The sequence below is a fragment of the Gorilla gorilla genome, chromosome 2, assembly GCF_029281585.2.
Source record: "Gorilla gorilla gorilla isolate KB3781 chromosome 2, NHGRI_mGorGor1-v2.1_pri, whole genome shotgun sequence".
NCBI classification, from domain to species: Eukaryota; Metazoa; Chordata; class Mammalia; order Primates; family Hominidae; genus Gorilla; species Gorilla gorilla.
In genome coordinates, this window is record NC_086017.1 from 193,995,497 (window position 1) to 194,016,443 (window position 20,947).

Consider the following 20,947-nt stretch of genomic DNA (forward strand, 5'->3'; position numbering starts at 1 on the left):
TGGGCGTGGTGGTGTGTGCCTGTAGTCCCAGCTACTCAGGAGGCTGAGTCATGAGAATTGCTTGAACCCAGGAGGTGGAGGTTGCAGTGAACCAAGATCACACCACTGCACTCCAGCCTCCAGCCTGGGCAACAGAGTGAGACTCGGTCTCCAGAAAAAAAAAAAAACAAGCAGCTGAGTTCTTTTTTTTTTTCTTTAGAGAAAAAAGGAAACATATACATACAAACTATATATACACATATATATACAGTTAGTTCAAAAAGTGATCTGAAGAAGTCATTTCTTAAAATTTTTGACATTTCAAGATGTTTACCTTCTCTGTTGGGATGTCCGTATTTTAATAACTGTCCTTCAGTTTTAAAGCAAAGGATGGCCAGCCCCAGTAGCTCACACCTGTAATCCCAGCACTTTGAGAGGCTGAGGTGGGAGGACCACTGGAGGCCAGGAGTTTGAGACCAGCCTGGGCCATATAGTAAGACCCTGTCTCTACTAAAATTAAAAATTAGCCTGACATGATGACACACACCTGTAGTAGCTACCCAGGAGGCTGAGGTGAAAGGATTGCTTGAGCCCAGGAGGTCGAGACTGCAGTGAGCTAGGATCGATTGTGCCACTGCACTCCAGCCTGGATGACAGAGCAAGACCCTGTCTCTAAAAATAATAAAAATAAAGTGAAAGGTGATGAATGCAAAGCAAGATGATTACCAGGGTCAGATCCAGACCAAGGCAGTGTCTTGCACATATATGGATACTCAAGCGCTGGCTACCTTCTGGGTGTCATCTCGATGAATTTCTCCCAGTTGATTGAGCACCAGCTTTGAGCAAAGCACATGTTGTTAAACTAAAAAGTGTCAGACAAGATCCTTGCTCTTTTGAGTTTCTGGTTTAGTTCTCTCCAAGTAAATGTGGTAAAGGACCAGTTTGTTATTTTCTTGTTTTGTTTTAATTTCCAGTTTATCTTGAGCCAGTGCTTTTACAAATACAATAAAAATGAATTATAGGAAAATTAAATCTAAAAGATATATAAAATAAGCCCCAATTTTTAAATTATTGAATTTAACAGTTATAAACATACTTTGTCCAACTGCTGTAAAAATTTCTAAGCTCTTATTCTCACAGATTAGAAATGCTTATTTCTTCATGGGCCAGTAATAGTGTTTATGGATCAGCATTGATCTATGGACCACACTGTGAGTCACAACTGGTCTTTTTGCAAGGGGACAGTACCACTCCCTTACACTTAGGCTAAGCTTCTGCAGAATACACACCACACTGCTGCCCACACATAGCCACTCTTTCTCCTCCTTCAGCCTGGAATATCTTTTCTCCCCCATCTCCTGCTATTGAAATGCCCCCCCCCCCCCCCGCCAAGTCCTTTAAGATGTATTTTAAATGCCACCTTTTTCATCAAATCTTCATGCCCTCCCACCAGTACCACTAACAGCAGCTGGGTTTGAGCTTTCCCTCCTATTTTCTGAGTAGTCTGCCTCTTATAATCATAAGGCAGGAAGTGCTATGGTAAAGGGGTTTGGGCTCTGCAAGCAAGGAAACCAAGATTCAAGCCCCAGATTAAGTGGGTGACCTTGAACAAATTCTTAACGGTTTCCTCATCTGTAAACTGGGGATGATCATGATGCCTATTCCTAAGGGCTGTTTAAGTTTTCAGTGAGACAATCCATGAGAAGCATCTTACATGCTTCTCTGGGGCATCACTGGGGCATACGTGTTGAGCACTCCACTAATGTAACTGCTGTTGGTATGTCTTCCTGACTTGTCCTCTCTCCCACCTTCTTCCTTACCTTCAGCGCACCGGATTGAGCACAGGGTTACTATCCCCTCTGGAAAGTGGCACAGTACCTTGCTCAATAAATAGAAGTTTAAGTGCTTGTGCCAATTAAGTGATACAAATAAGCAGTGAAATAGAATCAGAGAAAGAGATGACTCATAGTTGGAGAGGTGAGGGAAGTTTGATGGAGACGGTAGGATTTAAGCTGAACGCTGATGTAGGGGTCAGCATTCTGACCCTGATTGATGGCAGGCCCCGACACGTGCCCACAGGCAGGGAACACTGGTTGGCTGGAGTGGAGACTGCCCAGAGCATTGGGAAGCAGAGCAGGAAAGGCAGCCTGGGGTCAGGCTGTAAAGGGCCTTCAAGGCTTCATGGGGTGTGGGGCTTTATCCTTTGAACATGTAGGAGCCCTGGAGTCTGGGTTGCTACAAGGGGTAAATTTGAGATTGGGAAAACTGGAGTCCAGGGACCCAAAGAGAATACTGGAAAACTGATGAAATCCTGTTACCTAAACCAGCATTTCCTAAACTGTTCTCTGAATATGAATGATCCTCCTGGTGTTGCTTAATGTTTGCTGGTTGGGGGGTGGGGGTGTATGGTTCCTCCCACTAAGAAAATGAATGGAGAATTATGATATCTCAGGCTTCCCCCATGGAGATGACCATGTATCCTGACTTGACAGTCCTCTACTTTAAAAGTCTGTTTAGAACTTTGTTAAATTAGTGTTTCCCAAATTTAATTGAACACTGACCCCCTTTTTTTTTCATGAAATGTCTGTAAATATCTTACAAAACACAGTTTAAGAAACTGTGCCCTAAACAATTCTAAACCAAGAGTATTGTAACGAAAGAACAAGTCAAGTTTGGCTCTTTCTCAGTGCTTAGCTGATCCTAGGACACTGTCATCAGGCAGTTGCCAGATAAGAACCATGTTGTTTCACACTGTGTGGTGCTGAATCTTCTGAGCATGGATCTTGCAGGACATCAGCAGTTGTTTACATTCAGAATGCCAGGTTTCTGTTCCATCACGTCCGTCTCTTCTGTTCATTGTGAGCATCTCCACAAACATCCTCTGTTGCCTGCACCCAGCACATGGTGATTCCCAACCTTCGTGGAAGTGCAGCCCTGTATTTATTCTCCTTCTCTATCCTCAAAAGATGTGTTACGTAGGATGTTATATATGTAAAAGAAGTTGAATTGAAATAAGGTGTTTTTTTTAAAACAACAGCCCTTGAAAAATTTCGGAGCATCCTTGACAAACAAAACCAGGGTTGGGATTCATCGAGCTACGTGGTCATACCATCTTTTCCCCTCATTTTTACTCAGTTAAAATTGTTAGTAGTGTGGAATAAAATTATCTTGCTGGGCTATTTATGCCTGAATCAACATAAATCTTTCATACTTTCAGAAAGTAATTCAGTTTCAAATCTTGATAGTACTACTTATTCACTTGTTTAATAAATTTTAGTTTATTAAACTGTCAGCTAACTGTTAACAAAGCAGGATGAGCTGATGATGGGATGATTGCCACTTAAAAGTTTTTAGCAATTTATGATAAATGATGCTTTTTTCAAAGATAAGTATGGAGTGGATATATGTAGAGTGCTTAGAACCTGGCACATAGTAAAGCATACGTAAAGTGTTTGCTGCCATTGTTGTTGTTACTGAACATTGGGGTGAGGTCCTGCCTGATTGTTATTTCCCAGTCTTCAAGATAATTCATACTCCACTTATCACAATTGTTAGACATTTTTCATTGAAATTGCAGGCTAGACATTTTTCATTGAAATTGCAGGAGCATTTCACCTAAAGAAAAACTCCATGCAGAATTGGAATTCATTACATTCCTGAGTGGTTGATGGAAATCATTTTGACCATAATAAATGATTAAAATAAAACATTAAAAGTAGATTTAAATAATATCCAGCTTCTTAATTTATATAATTATTTTACTAGACCTCTAATTTAGGATACAAGGCTTTAAAATAATTTTGGATGGTTATACTCTAGTAAATTAAAGCCTTTCATATGTTTCCCATATTATAGAAAAACATGTAGGTTTATATATGTTACCTTTGATTTGAAAGTGCTTGTTGTAATGTTCTAATGCTTTTCAGAAGTCCAAATCTTTAAACAACTGATGTTTTCTGCTTCACCTCCCTCAGCTTACTGAAACAAATGCAGGTATCAAGTGCTTGGACTCCATGTGCTGTTTCCCGGAAGGAGAAGCAGCGTGTGCATCTGTTGGAAGAATGCTGGAACGAGTTATAGGAAGATGTAGTCCGACCCACATCAGCAGGTGTGAAATCTCTCTAAGTAGCCTTTGCTGCAGATGAGTATCCTATCTGGAACAGGATGAACCTGCCGCTCTAGATACCTAATAAATCAGCAGCTGGTTTTACCAACTGAAGCAGGAAGTCTGCTATTTATTAGCACTCTTTGGTGGTAGATTTCACTTTGTGGCTTTGGGGTAAGGGCTTTTTCACTCACAAAGGAAGAGAAAGCACCTTTGAAGAGACTTCATCTAATGAACAAAAAATTTTGTTTCATAATCTTTCTAAAATGTGCTCAGGAGGAGTGTGTTTATGGTACTCTTTTATGGTTTGTATAACTTTCTTTTTTAAATTATACTATTTCCTTTTTAATTTTTTTTAATTTTTTTGCTTTTTGTCTTTACAAAATAATCTCAACATAACAGTGAAGTCAAAGGCTTTCCTTTTCTTACTCTGTATGTATATTTTCCAGTTGGTTATTTGAGGCTTTGAGGTATTTATAAACACAAAAGGCTGTATTTCTGCTCCCCTACCTCTTCTTATGTCTGTAATGAAGTTTTGAAATGAGTCATGATTTTTAAGTTTCTTTTGCTTGGTATTTATTGTCTAATTAAAAGTGTATGAGTTAGAACAGGCTTTTTAAATTATGGAGTAAAAGAATCTTAGCATTTTTGTCCCCTCCTAAATCTGTTTCTTGAATGAGATTTATCACCACGCCTGCTGTTGTGCACCATAACAAAAAAAAACCACCTTTTGGTAAACACCATTTAAAATTCATTTAAACTTGCAATGGATTTATTTATTCATACATTCCCCAAGAGTTATATCACTATTTAGAGGATGTTAGGGGGTAGAAAGAGCTTTTTCCACACTTGGTGTTCTTTAGGTGAATGATACCATATTCTCAAAATCAGGGCAGCAGTACACGGTATGCATGGAGGTACAAATGGGCAGGGAGAGATGTTGGTTCCCATTGTCCCAAATGTGCTACATGAATATTAGCACTTTCTACATGTGCCAGGGCTTGGAAAAGGTTGGAAATTACCCCAGGAACAGGTTATAAAGAGTGAAGAAGGCACTACTCCTATCTACTGGAAAAAGGATTTTTATTATTTGGTTAGCTTTGTGTTTTAAAAAAATGATGAGTATGATATCATTCATCTGTTATAATATTCAGGTAACTTTTACTGGTGAACTTGTTAGTTCTCACTTTAGCTTTAGCTTAGCCATGCCTTTATGATACAACTGAATTTATAAATAGCATTCTTATGTTAACATAATGTCTGTGGTTTCAATCCCCGTTTATTCTGACTTGATTATAACATGTGTTCTGAAATATTTCCATAATGCTGTGATACCATTTTGTAGTAATTTCATTCCACGTAGAAGGATGAGCACTTAAACTCTGGGACTTTGTTATGATTTACATAATTGTATTATAAAATGTGGCTCTGTCATGTACCTAGGCCAGCAAATTTCCCAAAGTTCCAAAAGAGCTTGATTTATAATATTATTTTACCTAATAACATAGCTTCATTGCACAGAATCAAGATAGGAGTTAGACTAAGATACAATAGAACCTCTACAGAATTTTTTCAACTTCTCCTTCAATGGAAATTTCTCTTTAATGACAATATACGTTTTTGTTAATGATTTTTTTAAAACTAGAATTAATTTTAAATGAGCCCCAGATTTTTTCTGCTATATACATATATCCATTTTCTTGATATCGATTATGGTAATATGCCCCCATTATTCTTTACATAGCCATTTTGATGCAGCATTACCTCTTTTGAACCTGCCCCAGGAGTTATTGAATTTACTTTGACATGTTCTCTTGAAGGTAGCTGTTATCATGTATACTTCTTTTCACTTAAAATTGTGCCATATTGTTTTTTTCTGAATTTTTTTATTCTAATAAAATGTTTAACTTAGTAATTAATATCATATTAGACTATAAATGCCCTTCCAGTTTTCTCCAACATCACAGGTTATATTATTTGTTACTATTATTTTCTTACCCTTTTTCTCATGTGAATAATCTAGAAGGTCTTTTCAGACCTGTTCATTCTTTTCTAGGGGATAAAGTCATATAATAACACCAAGCTACCTGGTGCTTTTCAACGGCTATGTGAAAATTGCCATAGATGCATCAATATTGTATTTAAACTTTCAAAGTCATTTTGATACATAGAGTTCTGTTTTTGTTTACATATAATTGTATTTGTGAAATGTGTTGGGCATTTCCATTGTGACTTTAGAGCAGCATCTATTCTATATTTCTATTTCATGTCTAATTTAAGAGGTAGGGCAAGTCTGAGACTGCCATTCCAAGATGTAGAAGCCCTTAGCTGTGTGTTCCATTGACATAGTAAAGTCAAGAGTAATGGGCATCACTTGAGAAATGCCACCAGTGTTTTTATATGACAGATTTCTTTGGTGATTACATTTGTACCATCCAGGCACAAAAATTCGACTTACATTTTATTAATTGATGTTGTCAATGAAGTATCCCATATTGCAAGCTCAGTTTCAAAGAGAGCATCATGGTGCTGTATAAAGGATATGCCATGTTGCACCCTAAAGAGCTGGATTTCAGCAATAAAAGATTTTCTGTTCGTGTATTACTAACAGTTAAGCTACTGTATCCTCATCAAAACTATCTTCTAAATAGAAAGTAATATGTAGTTCAAGTGTTTAATGTTCTGTCAAAAATTATATTTAACATATGAATGCACATGTGTGCTTTGAAAAAAAATTTAGAATGAAGGAGACTTTTACCTAATAAGATTATTCTGTGTAAGCAATGTGGAAAGAAGAAAAACTAATATAAAGTATTGGCAGTTTGGAATTGGACATCTGACTCCGGATAATTGGAGTATTGATAGCTGTTATAGTTAAAAGTTATAGTTAAAAGTATACTTGTCCCCTGTAAATACTTACTCTTTAAGAAATTTTCATCTTCTCAATTTTATTCATTTATTCTGCAAATACTGGGTGTCCAATATATGTCAGACACAGTTCTAGATGCTAGGGAGACAGTAGTGAACAAGTCCTTCCCTAACCTAAGGTAGATACTGTTCCAGCTTTTCTAGAAACTAGTCGAATTAAAGTTGAGCTACATACAAACTTAGCATCTCTGGGAAAGAGAAAATATTTGACAAAGGTGAATTGGAGCCTTTTTTAATGCTCATCTCTTCCTGTAACATCTCTGTTTAGGGAAGGTGGGAACCCTGGAAAAAGTTACATAAAATGTATTTATTGTTAAATGTGTTTAGTCTCATAAGAAAAGCAGTCTTTCACTTGGTAATCCTAATACTGTCCTTGAACTAGGTTAGTCTATTTTAAGCATGGCAGGCTACTTTTGGTCTTGAGTTATTTTAGCTTAAATTAACTCAAGCTAATTTAAGTTTACAGCTGCACATAAAGTATTATGTAATGACTTGCTTTAGGGCCTTATCATTCAAACACCAGTTAACTTTTCCAGACCAGCAGAGGATCGTTTGTTCTTATTAAGTGAAAACGCTAGTGACCTACAGGTGTCTTTGATGCCTTTTGAATACATCATTCACTACATTCAAGCTAATTATGCTGAAGTCTTTAGAATAGGATTTATAGCTGAAATGAAATGACCAATAATAGGAACATACTACTGTTTCATTCCAAAGCCTTTGGTAAGTGGGATTTGGGTTTGTTTTTGTAAACTGAACTTTTCAGTAAAACAATGTGCATAACTCTTAATAACATACTTCTTATTGAATTGTTAACACTTTAAAAGCAGCTCATGCTTTACTACATATAGAAACTTTTAATGCTAATGAATGTTTGAATTTTGTCTAATATTTTTATATGATGACTAGAGTATTATTTTTCCCAAGTTTTTATATAATATAAATAGAAAGTTTGGGCATTCGATACTAGTATGAAGAACCTCTCTTTAGTATTTAAATGAATCAATCAGTGATTGCATTTGGGTCCTAAGTTTTAGAGTAAATTTTTTTTCTCAATTAAAACATAGGTCCTGGTGAGCCAAACTTTTCTCTTATTGTTACTTTAGATCATGGAGTGCATCGGATCCTTTCTATACCAACGACAGGAGCATCTTGACTCTCTCCACAATGGACTCATCTACTTGTTAAAGGGGCAGTAGTACTTTGTGGGAGCCAGTTCACCTCCTTTCCTAAAATTCAGTGTGATCACCCTGTTAATGGCCACACTAGCTCTGAAATTAATTTCCGAAATCTTTGTAGTAGTTCATACCCACTCAGAGTTATAATGGCAAACAAACAGAAAGCATTAGTACAAGCCCCTCCCAACACCCTTAATTTGAATCTGAACATGTTAAAATTTGAGAATAAAGAGACATTTTTCATCTCTTTGTCTGGTTTGTCCCTTGTGCTTATGGGACTCCTAATGGCATTTCAGTCTGTTGCTGAGGCCATTATATTTTAATATAAATGTAGAAAAAAGAGATAAATCTTAGTAAAGAGTATTTTTTAGTATTAGCTTGATTATTGACTCTTCTATTTAAATCTGCTTCTGTAAATTATGCTGAAAGTTTGCCTTGAGAACTCTATTTTTTTATTAGAGTTATATTTAAAGCTTTTCATGGGAAAAGTTAATGTGAATACTGAGGAATTTTGGTCCCTCAGTGACCTGTGTTGTTAATTCATTAATGCATTCTGAGTTCACAGAGCAAATTAGGAGAATCATTTCCAACCATTATTTACTGCAGTATGGGGAGTAAATTTATACCAGTTCCTCTAACTGTACTGTAACACAGCCTGTAAAGTTAGCCATATAAATGCAAGGGTATATCATATATACAAATCAGGAATCAGGTCCGTTCACCGAACTTCAAATTGATGTTTACTAATATTTTTGTGACAGAGTATGAAGACCCTATAGTGGGTAGATTAGATACTATTAGCATATATTAATTTAATGTCTTTATCATTGGATCTTTTGCATGCTTTAATCTGGTTAACATATTTAAATTTGCTTTTTTTCTCTTTACCTGAAGGCTCTGTGTATAGTATTTCATGACATCGTTGTACAGTTTAACTATATCAATAAAAAGTTTGGACAGTATTTAAATATTGCAAATATGTTTAATTATACAAATCAGAATAGTATGGGTAATTAAATGAATACAAAAAGAAGAGCCTCTTTCTGCAGCCAACTTCGACTTGCTCTTCCCTTTCTATAAGCTATATTTTAGAATAAAGGGTTTCAGTTAATAATCTTATTTTCAGGTTATGTCATCTAAGTTATAGCAAACTACCACAATACAGTGAGTTCTGCCAGTGTCCCAGTACAAGGCATATTTCAGGTGTGGCTATGGAATGTAAAAATGCTCAACTTGTATCAGGTAATGTTAGCAATAAATTAAATGCTAAGAATGATTAATCGGGTACATGTTACTGTAATTAACTCATTGCACTTCAAAACCTAACTTCCATCCTGAATTTATCAAGTAGTTCAGTATTGTCATTTGTTTTTGTTTTATTGAAAAGTAATGTTGTCTTAAGATTTAGAAGTGATTATTAGCTTGAGAACTATTACCCAGCTCTAAGCAACTAATGATTGTATACATATTAAGAAAATGGTTAAATGCGGTTTTACCAAGTTTTCCCTTGAAAATGTAATTCCTTTATGGAGATTTATTGTGCAGCCCTAAGCTTCCTTCCCATTTCATGAATATAAGGCTTGTATAATTGGACTGGCAGGGGAAAGAATGGTAGAGACAGAAATTAAGACTTTATCTTTGTTTGCTTGTAAACTATTATTTTCTTGCTAATGTAACATTTGTCTTCCAGTGATGTAAGGATATTAAGTTATTAAGCTAAATATTAATTTTCAAAAATAGTCCTTCTTTAACTTAGATATTCCATAGCTAGATTTAGGAAGATCTGTTATTCTGGAAGTACTAAAAGAATAATACAACATACAATGTCTGCATTCACTAATTCATGTTCCAGAAGAGGAAATAATGAAGATATACTCAGTAGAGTACTGTAGTGGAGGATATGGAAATTTGCTCATAAAATCTCTTATAAAACGTGCATATAACAAAATGACATCCAGTAGGCCTGCATTACATTTACATGACCGTGTTTATTTGCCATCAAATAAACTGAGTACTGACACCAGACAAAGACTCCAAAGTCATAAAATAGCCTATGACCAACTGCAGCAAGACAGGAGGTCAGCTCGCCTATAATGGTGCTTAAAGTGTGATTGATGTAATTTTCTGTACTCACCATTTGAAGTTAGTTAAGGAGAACTTTATTTTTTTAAAAAAAGTAAATGGCATCCACTAGCGTGCTCATCCTGAACTGTTACTCCAAATCCACTCCGTTTTTAAAGCAAAATAATTATCTTGTGATTTTTAAGAAAAGAGTTTTCTATTTATTTAAGAAAGTAACAATGCAGTCTACAAGCTTTCAGTAGTTTTCTAGTGCTATATTCATCCTGTAAAACTCTTACTACGTAACCAGTAATCACAAGGAAAGTGTCCCGTTTGCATATTTCTTTAAAATTCTTTGGAAAGTATGATGTTGATAATTAACTTACCCTTATCTGCCAAAACCAGAGCAAAATGCTAAATATGTTATTGCTAATCAGTGGTCTCAAATCGATTTGCCTCCCTTTGCCTCGTCTGAGGGCTGTAAGCCTGAAGATAGTGGCAAGCACCAAGTCAGTTTCCAAAATTGCCCCTCAGCTGCTTTAAGTGACTCAGCACCCTGCCTCAGCTTCAGCAGGCATAGGCTCACCCTGGGCGGAGCAAAGTATGGGCCAGGGAGAACTACAGCTACGAAGACCTGCTGTCGAGTTGAGAAAAGGGGAGAATTTATGGTTTGAATTTTCTAACTAACTGTCCTCTTTCTTGGGTCTAAAGCTCATAATATACAAAGGCTTCCAGACCTGAGCCACACCCAGGCCCTATCCTGAACAGGAGACTAAACAGAGGCAAATCAACCTTAGGAAATACTTGCATTCTGCCCTACGATTAGTACCAGGACTGAGGTCATTTCTACTGGAAAAGATTGTGAGATTGAACTTATCTGATTGCTTGAGACTCCTAATAGGCAGGAGTCAAGGCCACTAGAAAATTGACAGTTAAAAGAGCCAAAAGTTTTTAAAATATGCTACTCTGAAAATCTCGTGAAGGCTGTAGGAAAAGGGAGAATCTTCCATGTTGGTGTTTTTCTGTAAAGATCAGTTTGGGGTATGATATAAGCAGGTATTAATAAAAATAACACACCAAAGAGTTACGTAAAACATGTTTTATTAATTTTGGTCCCCACGTACAGACATTTCTCTCTTGAAATGAGTTATCTATTTTCATAAAAGTAAAACATTATTAAAGTGCTGTTTTATGTGAAATAACTTGAATGTTGTTCCTATAAAAAATAGATCATAACTCATGATATGTTTGTAATAATGGTAATTTAGATTTTTATGAGGAATGAGTATCTGGAAATATTGTAGCAATACTTGGTTTAAAATTTTGGACCTGAGACACTGTGGCTGTCTAATGTAATCCTTTAAAAATTCTCTGCATTGTCAGTAAATGTAGTATACTATTGTACAGCTACCCATAATTTTTTAAAGTTTATGAAGTTATATTTATCAAATAAAAATTTTCCTATATGATTAAAAGTGTTCCTTTATTTAAGCATTTTAAGCCTGTCTCTGTTTATCACAACCTGCACTGCCAAACTTGTTTCAAGTTACGTTTTACTGTATTTACCCTTCATTATAGTACAGGGATATCATTTATGCCTTTCACTGACTGCAGTTTTATAAAATGTAGTTCTTACCCAGCTTTTATAGATCATCATCAGTACAACTCCTGGAAAAGGCTCTGATAGGAATGTGCCAGCTGTAGATACCAGCATACCTCAACTAGAAATTGCGTCATTCATGAAAAGCCAGCCAAGAGCACTTGTGAATTTGGAAATGGCCTGGTTCATAGAAAATATGTGCTTTTTTTAAAATATGGAACTGATTGATTGATAGAATGTATACGTCCATATAAAATATTCCAGCTTCCTGACACCCAGTTATTTTCACTGCTTCCTCGGTTGCAAGTTAGAACAGACATAATTAATTGTCTAATCTACATCTGCTTAAAAAGTTAAGCTGTTGTCTGCCCAGTTTTTAGTAGTTGCAAAGGATGACAATGCATGATTTATGTAATGTATTTTTGAGATGTAATAAAAGAATACGATCGTAGACAAATCAGTTTAGGCATCTGTTTTTATATTTAAAAAGGAGTGTTTGGACTATCTTTAGGGCGACTACTGTCTTTAACTTCTAATATACAAGTAGAACATGATGAATAATGAATAAGAAGTTATTTAGGACAAAATTTTATTAGAAGCATCTCACTAGAAAATTAATTAGTGAATTCAAAAACAAGTCAAGTTTTATATTGAAGAGCTAACTGACTCAAAGGAAAGGCTATTATAAATTGAGATAAGTCACCACACCACTCTATGAACAGCCAGAGAGCCCTGTGATAAATCAAATTTTTAAATACTAATTTAAGGTAAAATGGTTTGTATTCAGATGTAATTTGTACACAGTAAAATGTATAGATTTTAGGATTATAGTTAGTTACTCACTTCTGATAAATCTCTACACCCATGTAACCCTTACCCCAAACCAGATTAAGAACCCTTCCGTCATTCCTCAAGGTTCCCTTATGCCTTTTGCAGTGCATTTATTCCCCTCTTGGTCCTGTCCCAGCAACCATTTTCTGATTTCTGTTGTCATAGATTAGTTTTGCCTACTCTTGAATTTTATGTAAATGAAATACACAGTGTGTCACTTTTTTGTCTGGCGTTGTTGCTCAGCGTGTCTGTGGGACTCATCTACGTTGTGCCAGGACCCATGGTTTTCTTTTTGCTACTCGGTAGTGTTTCATTGCATGAATGTACCACAATTTGTCTTTTCTCCTCTTTGTGGACATTTTTTTTTTTACAGTTTGGGGCTATTGTTAAATAAATAAAGTTATTATGAACATTCTTTGTGGACTTACGTTTTCACTTGTTTTGTGAAAGAACTAGGAGTAGAATTGCAGGGTCATAGGGTAGGTTTATGTTTGTTTATAAGAAACTATCAAAAAGTTTTCCACAGTGGCTGTAGGTACTATTTTACACTCCCACCAGCAACTATGAGAGTTCCAGTTGCCAACATTTGGTGGTGTCTTTTTAATTTTAGCCATTCTAATAAAGTATCTCACTATGGTTATCATTTCCATGATGATGTTTAATCCTTTTCATATGCTCATTGGTGATTTATGATTTTTTCAAAAGGTCTGTTCAAGTCTGGCCATTTTCTCATTAGTCTACTTTTCTTGTTACTGAATGGTAGGAATCCTTAAGGTAAGGATATAAGTCCTTTGTCTTATGTATGTATTGCTAGCATTTTTCCCCCAGTTTGTGGCTTGCCTATTTATTTTCTTAATTGTCACTCTGGGGAGCAGAAGTGTTGTATTTTGATGAAGTCCAATTTTTTTTCCTTTTATAGTTAGGTGATTTTCATGACTTCTAAAAACTCTGTCAACCCCAAGGTCATGAAGAAATTTTCCCATGTTTTCTTCTGAAAGCATTAGTCTTCTTAACTTCTTTTATGTTTAGGTCAAAGATATGATATCTCAAATTCATTTGAGTATGGTGCAAGGCGGCAAGGAATGAGGATCTTCCTTCCCTGCAACTCCCCCCCACCCCACAAGGTTATCTGGTTTAACTCCATTTCTTTAAAATATTCTCCTCCTCCATTGAATTGGTATGGTGCCTCTGTTTAAAATGAATTGACTTTTCTAAAAAAAAAAAAAAAAAAGGAAAACCTGATGATGTGGTTTTCATTTGTATTGCTCTGAATCTGTACATCAATTTGAATCTGTACATCATCAATTTGGAAAGAACAGCCATCTCAACAATATTGAGTCCTCCAATCCATGAACATGGTGTATCCATTTATTTAGGTTGTCTTTAATTTCTCTCAGTGATGTTTGGTAGTCTTTAGGTATCGGGCAAATACTTCGTTAAAGTCCTAATTTTTTATGATTTTTTATGCTATGGTAAGGGGAATCACTTTCAAATTTATTTTCCTATTAGCCTTACTAGAACACAGAAATAAAATATGAAATAAGGGGCCGGGCACAAGGGTTCATGCCTCTAATCCCTGCGCTTTGGGAGGCCAAGGCGGGCAGATCACAAGGTCAAGAGATTGAGACCATCCTGGCCAACATGGTGAAACACCGTCTGTACTAAAAATACAAAAATTAGCTGGGTGTGTTGGTGCACGCCTGTAGTCCCAGCTACTTGGGAGGCTGAGGCAGGAGAATCACTTGAACCCAGGAGGCAGAGGTTGCAGTGAGCCAAGATCACACCATTGCACTCCAGCTTTGGCGACAGAGCGAGACTCTGTCTCACAAAAAAAACGAAAAAAAAATAAGGATATGATCCTGGACAAATCAATTTTAACTTTGTTAACCTACAACCTTTCTATATTCACTCATTTGTTCCAGTAGGTTTTTTACTCCTTTTGTATAGAATCCTTTGGATTTTCACACATACAGTCACATCATCTGAGAACTAAAAGGTTAATTTTTTTCTTTCCAATCTTTATGCCTAAAATTACTTGTTACTGCCCCGCACACTGGCTAGTACAGTGTGCTATATAATACTGGTGCAGTGTTATATAGGCATGGTTAAAACCATGAATAGGTGTTGAATTTTGAAAAATGTTTTCCATTTACTGAGATGATCATGTGATTTAATTTTTTTAGTTTGATAATACAGTGAATTACCTTGGCTGATTTTGGTTTTTTGTTTAAGAGATGAGTCACCCCCTGTTGCCTAGGCTGGAGTGCAGTGGCACACTTATGGCTCCACTGCAGCCTGGAACTCCTGGGCTCAAGCAGTCCTCCCACTTCAGCCTCCCAAGTAGCTAGGATTACAGGCACACACCACCACACCCAGCCAATTTTTAAATTTTTTGTAGAGACAAGAGTATCACTATGTTGCCCAGGCTGATCTCCAACTCCTGGGCTTAAGCAATCCTCCCACCTCAGCCCCCCAGAATGCTGGGACTACAGGCATGAGCCACCATACCCAGTCTACCTTGGTTGATTTTCAAATGTTAAACCAACTTTGCATCCCTAAAATAAATCCCACTTGGTTGTGATGTTTCTTACTACACTATGACCACTGCCCCTCACCATTTATATCTACTTCCTCAGAAAATAGACCTACCTTTAAAGTATATCCAGAATTCAAATACATTAATATTTAGAGTGTTTGTCAACCTGGTTATCACCCTGGTCTAAGTCACCATCATCTCAGGATAATTGCATTAACTCTTTAACTGACATATTAGTTCCGTATTGCTGCATAAAAAATTTCCCCAAAATTTCGCATCATAAAACAATAGACTTTATCCCAGTTTCTGTGGATCCAGGATATGGGTGCAGATATCTGGGTACCAAAGGCTCAAGGTCTTTCACAAGGCTGCAGTCAAGCTGTCAGTCAGAGCTGCAGTATCACCTGAAGGCTCAGCTGAGATTAAACCTGCAGCCAAGCTCATTAATGCGATTGTTTGTATTATTTAGTTCTTTATGGGTTGCTGTACTAAGGACTTTCAGTTTCTTACTGGCTGGTTGGCCAGAGACTGCTCTCAGTTCCTTCCCTCACGGACCTCTCGAAAAGGCAGCTTACAAAATGGCAGCTGGCTTGCAACCAAGTGAGCAAGAGAGGGCATGCAAGATGGAAGCTATTTATAACCTAATCTCAGAAGTGATGCCTCATCACTTTGCCATATTCTACTCATTAGAAGCAAGTCAGTAAGTCCAGACCATACGCAAGGGGAAGAGATTACACAAGAGTGTGAATCCCAGAAGGCAGGGACCACTGGGGGCATTTTAGAGGCTGCCTACCGCAACTGATCCCCGACTTTCATCTTACCTCCACTCTACCCCCCGACACAACAGGATTTTTCTCAACACATCAGCTAAAGCAATTTTATTAAAACTTTAGTCAGGACTTGTTACCCCTTTACTTAAAACCCTCCAATGACTTCCCACCTCACTGTAAAAGCCACAGCACTAATAATAGCCTACAAGGCCATATACAATTTGCTTCCTGTTATCTCTGACCTCATATATTACTCTCCTTACCCCCTCCTCCCCAGCCTGCTAGCCTCCTTGATATTCCTTAAACACGCCAGACTCATTGCCAACTCAGAGCCCTTACAGTTTCTATTTTCTCTGCCTACAAAGCCTTCTCAGATATATGCATGGCTTACCACCTCATTTTTTTAGGTGTTTATTCAGATGTGTCAGTGAGGCCCTACCTGACCACCCTGTTTAAAACTGCATATTCTCCTTACCCCTATCCTGCTTCATTTTCCCTCTGCAGCACTATACATCACACTGTATACTTGACTGATTTTGTTTATTACATCCCCAACACTAGAATGTAAGCTCCATGAGGGCAACTATTATTATTTGTTTTGTTCACTGCTGTATTCCCAGAATAATGCCTGGCACATTAAGGACTTAAGAGACATTTCAGAATCACTTCTGAAAGCCATGGGGAGTTACCAGAGGATCTTAAGCCTTTTAGTCAAATCATCCTGACAACAGTGAGAAAAAGTGGCTGGAAGAGAAGCAGACAAAAGCCATAGAGAATATATAAAAAGCCACTGCAAACATCAAGGCAATGTGTGATGGGAATTCAAATGAAGGCGGTGGCACTAGGAATCAAGAACATTAGATGGACACATGAAATAGGCAAAATGTATGAGTGGTTCCAAAACTGATCTACAAATTCAACACAAACCCTATCAAAAAACCAGCTGGCTTCTCTTGCAAAAACTGACATGCAGATCTTACTATTTATATGGAAGTGCAAGAGACTCAGAGAGAAACCAAAACAATCTTGAACAAAGTTGGAAGACACACTTCTTGATTCTAAAATTTTACTATAAAGTTATAGTAATCAAGACTGTGGTTCTGACATAAGGAAGGACATAGACAATACAATTGAGGATCCAAAAATAAATCCACACATTTATAGGCAACTGATTTTTAGCAAGGGTGCCAAGACATTCAGTGGGGAGAGAACCATCTTGTCAACAAATGGTGCAGGGACAATTGGATATCCACAGGTAAAAGAATTAATTTGGACCCCTATCTCAGGCATCACACAGAAACTAACCTAAACAAATCAAATACCAAACAATAATCTGAAACTATAAAACTCATAGACACATAAGTAAAAATCTTCTGCCATTGGATTAGGCAATGGTGTGATACCTGAAGTACAAGCAACAAGAGAAAAAAATAGATAAAATTGAACTTAATAAAAATTAAACTTGGCCAGGCATGGTGGCCCATGCCTGTAATCCCAGCACTTTGGGAGGCCGAGGTGGGCAGATCACGAGGTCAGGAGACTGAGACCATCCTGGCTAACACGGTGAAACCCCGTCTCTACTGAAAATACAAAAAAAAAAAAAAAAAAAAAATTAGCCGGGCATGGTGGTACTTGCCTGTAGTCCCAGCAACTCGGGGGGCTGAGGCAGGAGAATCACTTGAACCTGGGAGGCAGAGGTTGCAGTGGGCTGAGATCGCACCACTGTACCCCAGCCTGGGCGACAGAGCAAGACTCTGTCTCAAAAAAAAAAAAAAAAATTCAACTTTTATGCCATAAGATGCTATCAAGAAAGTGAAAAGACAATCCACAGAATAGTAGACAATACTTGTAAGTCACATACCTGATAAAAGTCTAATATCTAGAGTATATAAAGAACTCTTACAAGTCAACAATAAAAGATAACCAAATTAGGCTGGGCATGGTGGCTCACGCTTGTAATCCTAGCAATTTGGGAGGCTGAGGTGGGAGGATCGCTTGAGCCCAGGAGTTCGAGATCAGCCTGGGCAACATAGTGAGACCTTGTCTCTACAAAAAAATGAGGCAAGAGGACTGCTTGAGCCTAGGAGGTCGAGGCTGCAATGAGCTGTATCATGCCACTGCACGCTCACCTGGGTGATGGGAGTGAGACTCTGTCTCAACAACAACAAAAAAAAAAAATTAAAAAATGGGCAAAGAACCTCCCAACAAAGAAAAGCCCAGGAACAAGATGACTTCGCTGGAGAATTCTACCAAACATTTAAAAATTAACACCAATCATCTTCAAACTCTTTCAAAAAAATTGAAGAAAAAGGAACACTTCCAAACTCATTCTGTGAAGACAGCATTACTCTAATACCAAAGCCAAAGAGGCTGTAATACAAGACTATAGGCCAATATCCCTGATGAATATTGGTGCAAACATTCTCAACAAAATAGTAGCAAATTATACATCATGACCAAGTGAAAGTTCTACCTGGAATGAAAGAATGGTTCAACACAGAAAACTCAATCATCAAAATACACCACATTAACAGAATGAAAGACAAAAACCACACGATCACCTCAATTGATGCAGGAAAAAACATTTGACATGATTCAACACCCTTTCATGATTAAAACACTCAACAAGCTAAGAATAGAGGGAAAGTACATCAATATAATAAAGGTCCTATATGACGTACCCATCACTATACACAATGGTCAAAGAGAAAGTGTTTCCTCTAACATCAGAAACAAGACAAGGATGCCAGTTTTCACCACTTCTATTCAACACAGTACTGAAGTCGTAAGCAGAGGAATTAGGCAAGAAAACTAGATAAAGTCATTCAAATTGGAAAGGAAGAAATAAAATTATCTCTGCTCGCAGATGACATGATCTTATGTTAGAAAACCCTAAATAGTACACACACACACACACAGACTGTTTGAACTGTTAAGTTCAACAAAGTTACAGGATACAAAACCCACACACCAAAATTGTTTGCATTTGTATACACTGACAATGAACAATCCAAAAAGAAAATTAAGAAAGCAATTTACAATAGCCTCAATAAACAACAACAAAAACCCTAAGAATAAACCTAACCAAGGAAAAGAAATTGCTAAAAGGAATTTAAGAAGACAAATGCATGGAAAGACATTCTGTGTTCAAGACTGGAAGACTTTGTATTGTTAAGATGTCAATACTATCCAAAGCAATCTACAGATTCAATGCAATCTCTATGAAAATGCCAATAGCATTTATTGTAAGAATGGAAAAATCCATCCTAAAATTCATATGGAATATCAAGGGATCCTGAATAGCCAAAACAATTAAGAAAAAAAAAAGGGAACAGGCTGGGCACGGTGGCTCACACCTGTAATCCCAGCACTTTGGGAGGCCGAGGTTGGTGGATCACCTGAGGTCGGGAGTACTAGACCAGCCTGGGCAACGTGGTGAAACCCTGTCTCTACTAAAAATACAAAAAAAAAATAGCCAGGTGTGGTGGCACACACCTGTAATCCCAGCTACTCAGGAGGCTGAGGCAGGAGAACTGCCTGAACCCGGGAGGTGGAGGTTGCAGTGAGCTGAGATCACACCACTGCATTCCAGCCTGGACAACAGAGCAAAACTCTGTCTCAAAAAAAGAAAAAGAAAAAGAAAACAAAACAAAACATAAGAGGAAAGCTTTATGACACTGGACTTGGCAGTAATTTATTGGATATGACACCAAAAGCACAGGCAACAAAAGCAAAGATAGACAAATGGGTCTATATCAAACTTAAAAACTTTTGTGCATCAATGAACACAATCAATAGATTGAAAGGCAATCTATGGAATAGGAAAATGTATTTATAAATCATATACAAGGGGTTAATATCCAGAATACGTAAAGAATGCCTACAACTCAACAACAATAAAAATATCAAATAACCTGAATTTTTTAAGGGGCAAAGGACTTGACATTTCTCCAAAAATGATAAGCAAATGGCCAACAAGTGTATGAAAAAGTGCTCATCATCACTAATAATCAGAGAAATGCAAATCAAAGTTACAATGAGATGTCACCTCATACCCATTAGGATGGCTACTGTCAAAACAAGCAAACAAAAACAGAAAATAACAAATGTTCGAAAGGATGTGGAGAGGCTGAATCCCTTGTGCACTATTGGCAGGACTAAAATGGTGAAGCCACTATGAAAACCAGTATGGCAGTTCCTTAACAAATGAAAAACAGAAATATCATATGATCCAACAATCCCACTTCTGGATATATATCAGAAGAATTAAAAACAGAGTATCAAAGCGATATTTGCACATTCATGTTCATGGAAGCACTATTCATAATAGGCAAGAGATGAAAGCAACTCAATGTCCATCAAAGGATAAACAGATACACACAATGTGTATATACCTACAATGGAATATTATTCAATCATAAAAGTGAAGGAAATCCTATCACACGCATCAACATGAATGAATTTTGAGGACATTATGCTAAGTGAAGTCAGCCAATCACAAAAAGTACTATATGATTCTACTTATGTGAGGCATCGAAAGTAGTCAAATTTATAGAAAAATTATGCAGATTTGTGGTTACCTGGAGCCAAGGGGAGGGAAAAATGAGGAATTGTTTAATGGGAATAGAGTTTCAGTTTTGGAGGATGAAAATAGTTCTGGATATCTGTTGTACAACAATGTGCAAATAACACTACTGACTGTAACTTAAAATTGGTTAAGATGGTAAATGTTATGCTTTTTACCACAATCAAAAAAATATTTAGGCTGGGCGCGGTGGCTCATACCTGTAATCCCAGCACTTTGGGAGGCCGAGGCAGGTGGATCGCCTGAGGTCGGGAGTTTCAGATCAACCTGACCAACATGGAGAAACCCCGTCTCTACTAAAAATATGAAAAATTAGCTGGACTTGGTGGTGCATGCCTGTAATCCCAGCTATTCAGGAGGCTGAGGCAGGAGAA

The 20,947-nt window shown here is 37.1% G+C and overlaps 1 protein-coding gene across 5 annotated transcripts in view; it reads left to right on the forward strand.

The window, feature by feature from the left end:
• The window catches only part of ATP11B (ATPase phospholipid transporting 11B (putative)), a 125,266-nt gene extending 116,114 nt beyond the window's left edge, over positions 1-9,152 (forward strand). For 2 of the 5 annotated variants that reach the window (XM_031009492.3, XM_055381943.2), the window contains 2 exons: positions 3,954-4,087; positions 8,119-9,152. In XM_031009492.3, the coding sequence (XP_030865352.2) occupies positions 3,954-4,087; positions 8,119-8,200 (216 nt within the window). In that variant the 3' untranslated portion in view covers positions 8,201-9,152. Of the gene's footprint in view, positions 1-3,953 lie in introns of all 5 variants that reach the window. The other 3 variants (XM_031009494.3, XM_055381941.2, XM_055381939.2) reach the window with 2 other exon arrangements.
• Positions 9,153-20,947: the final 11,795 nt, after the last annotated feature.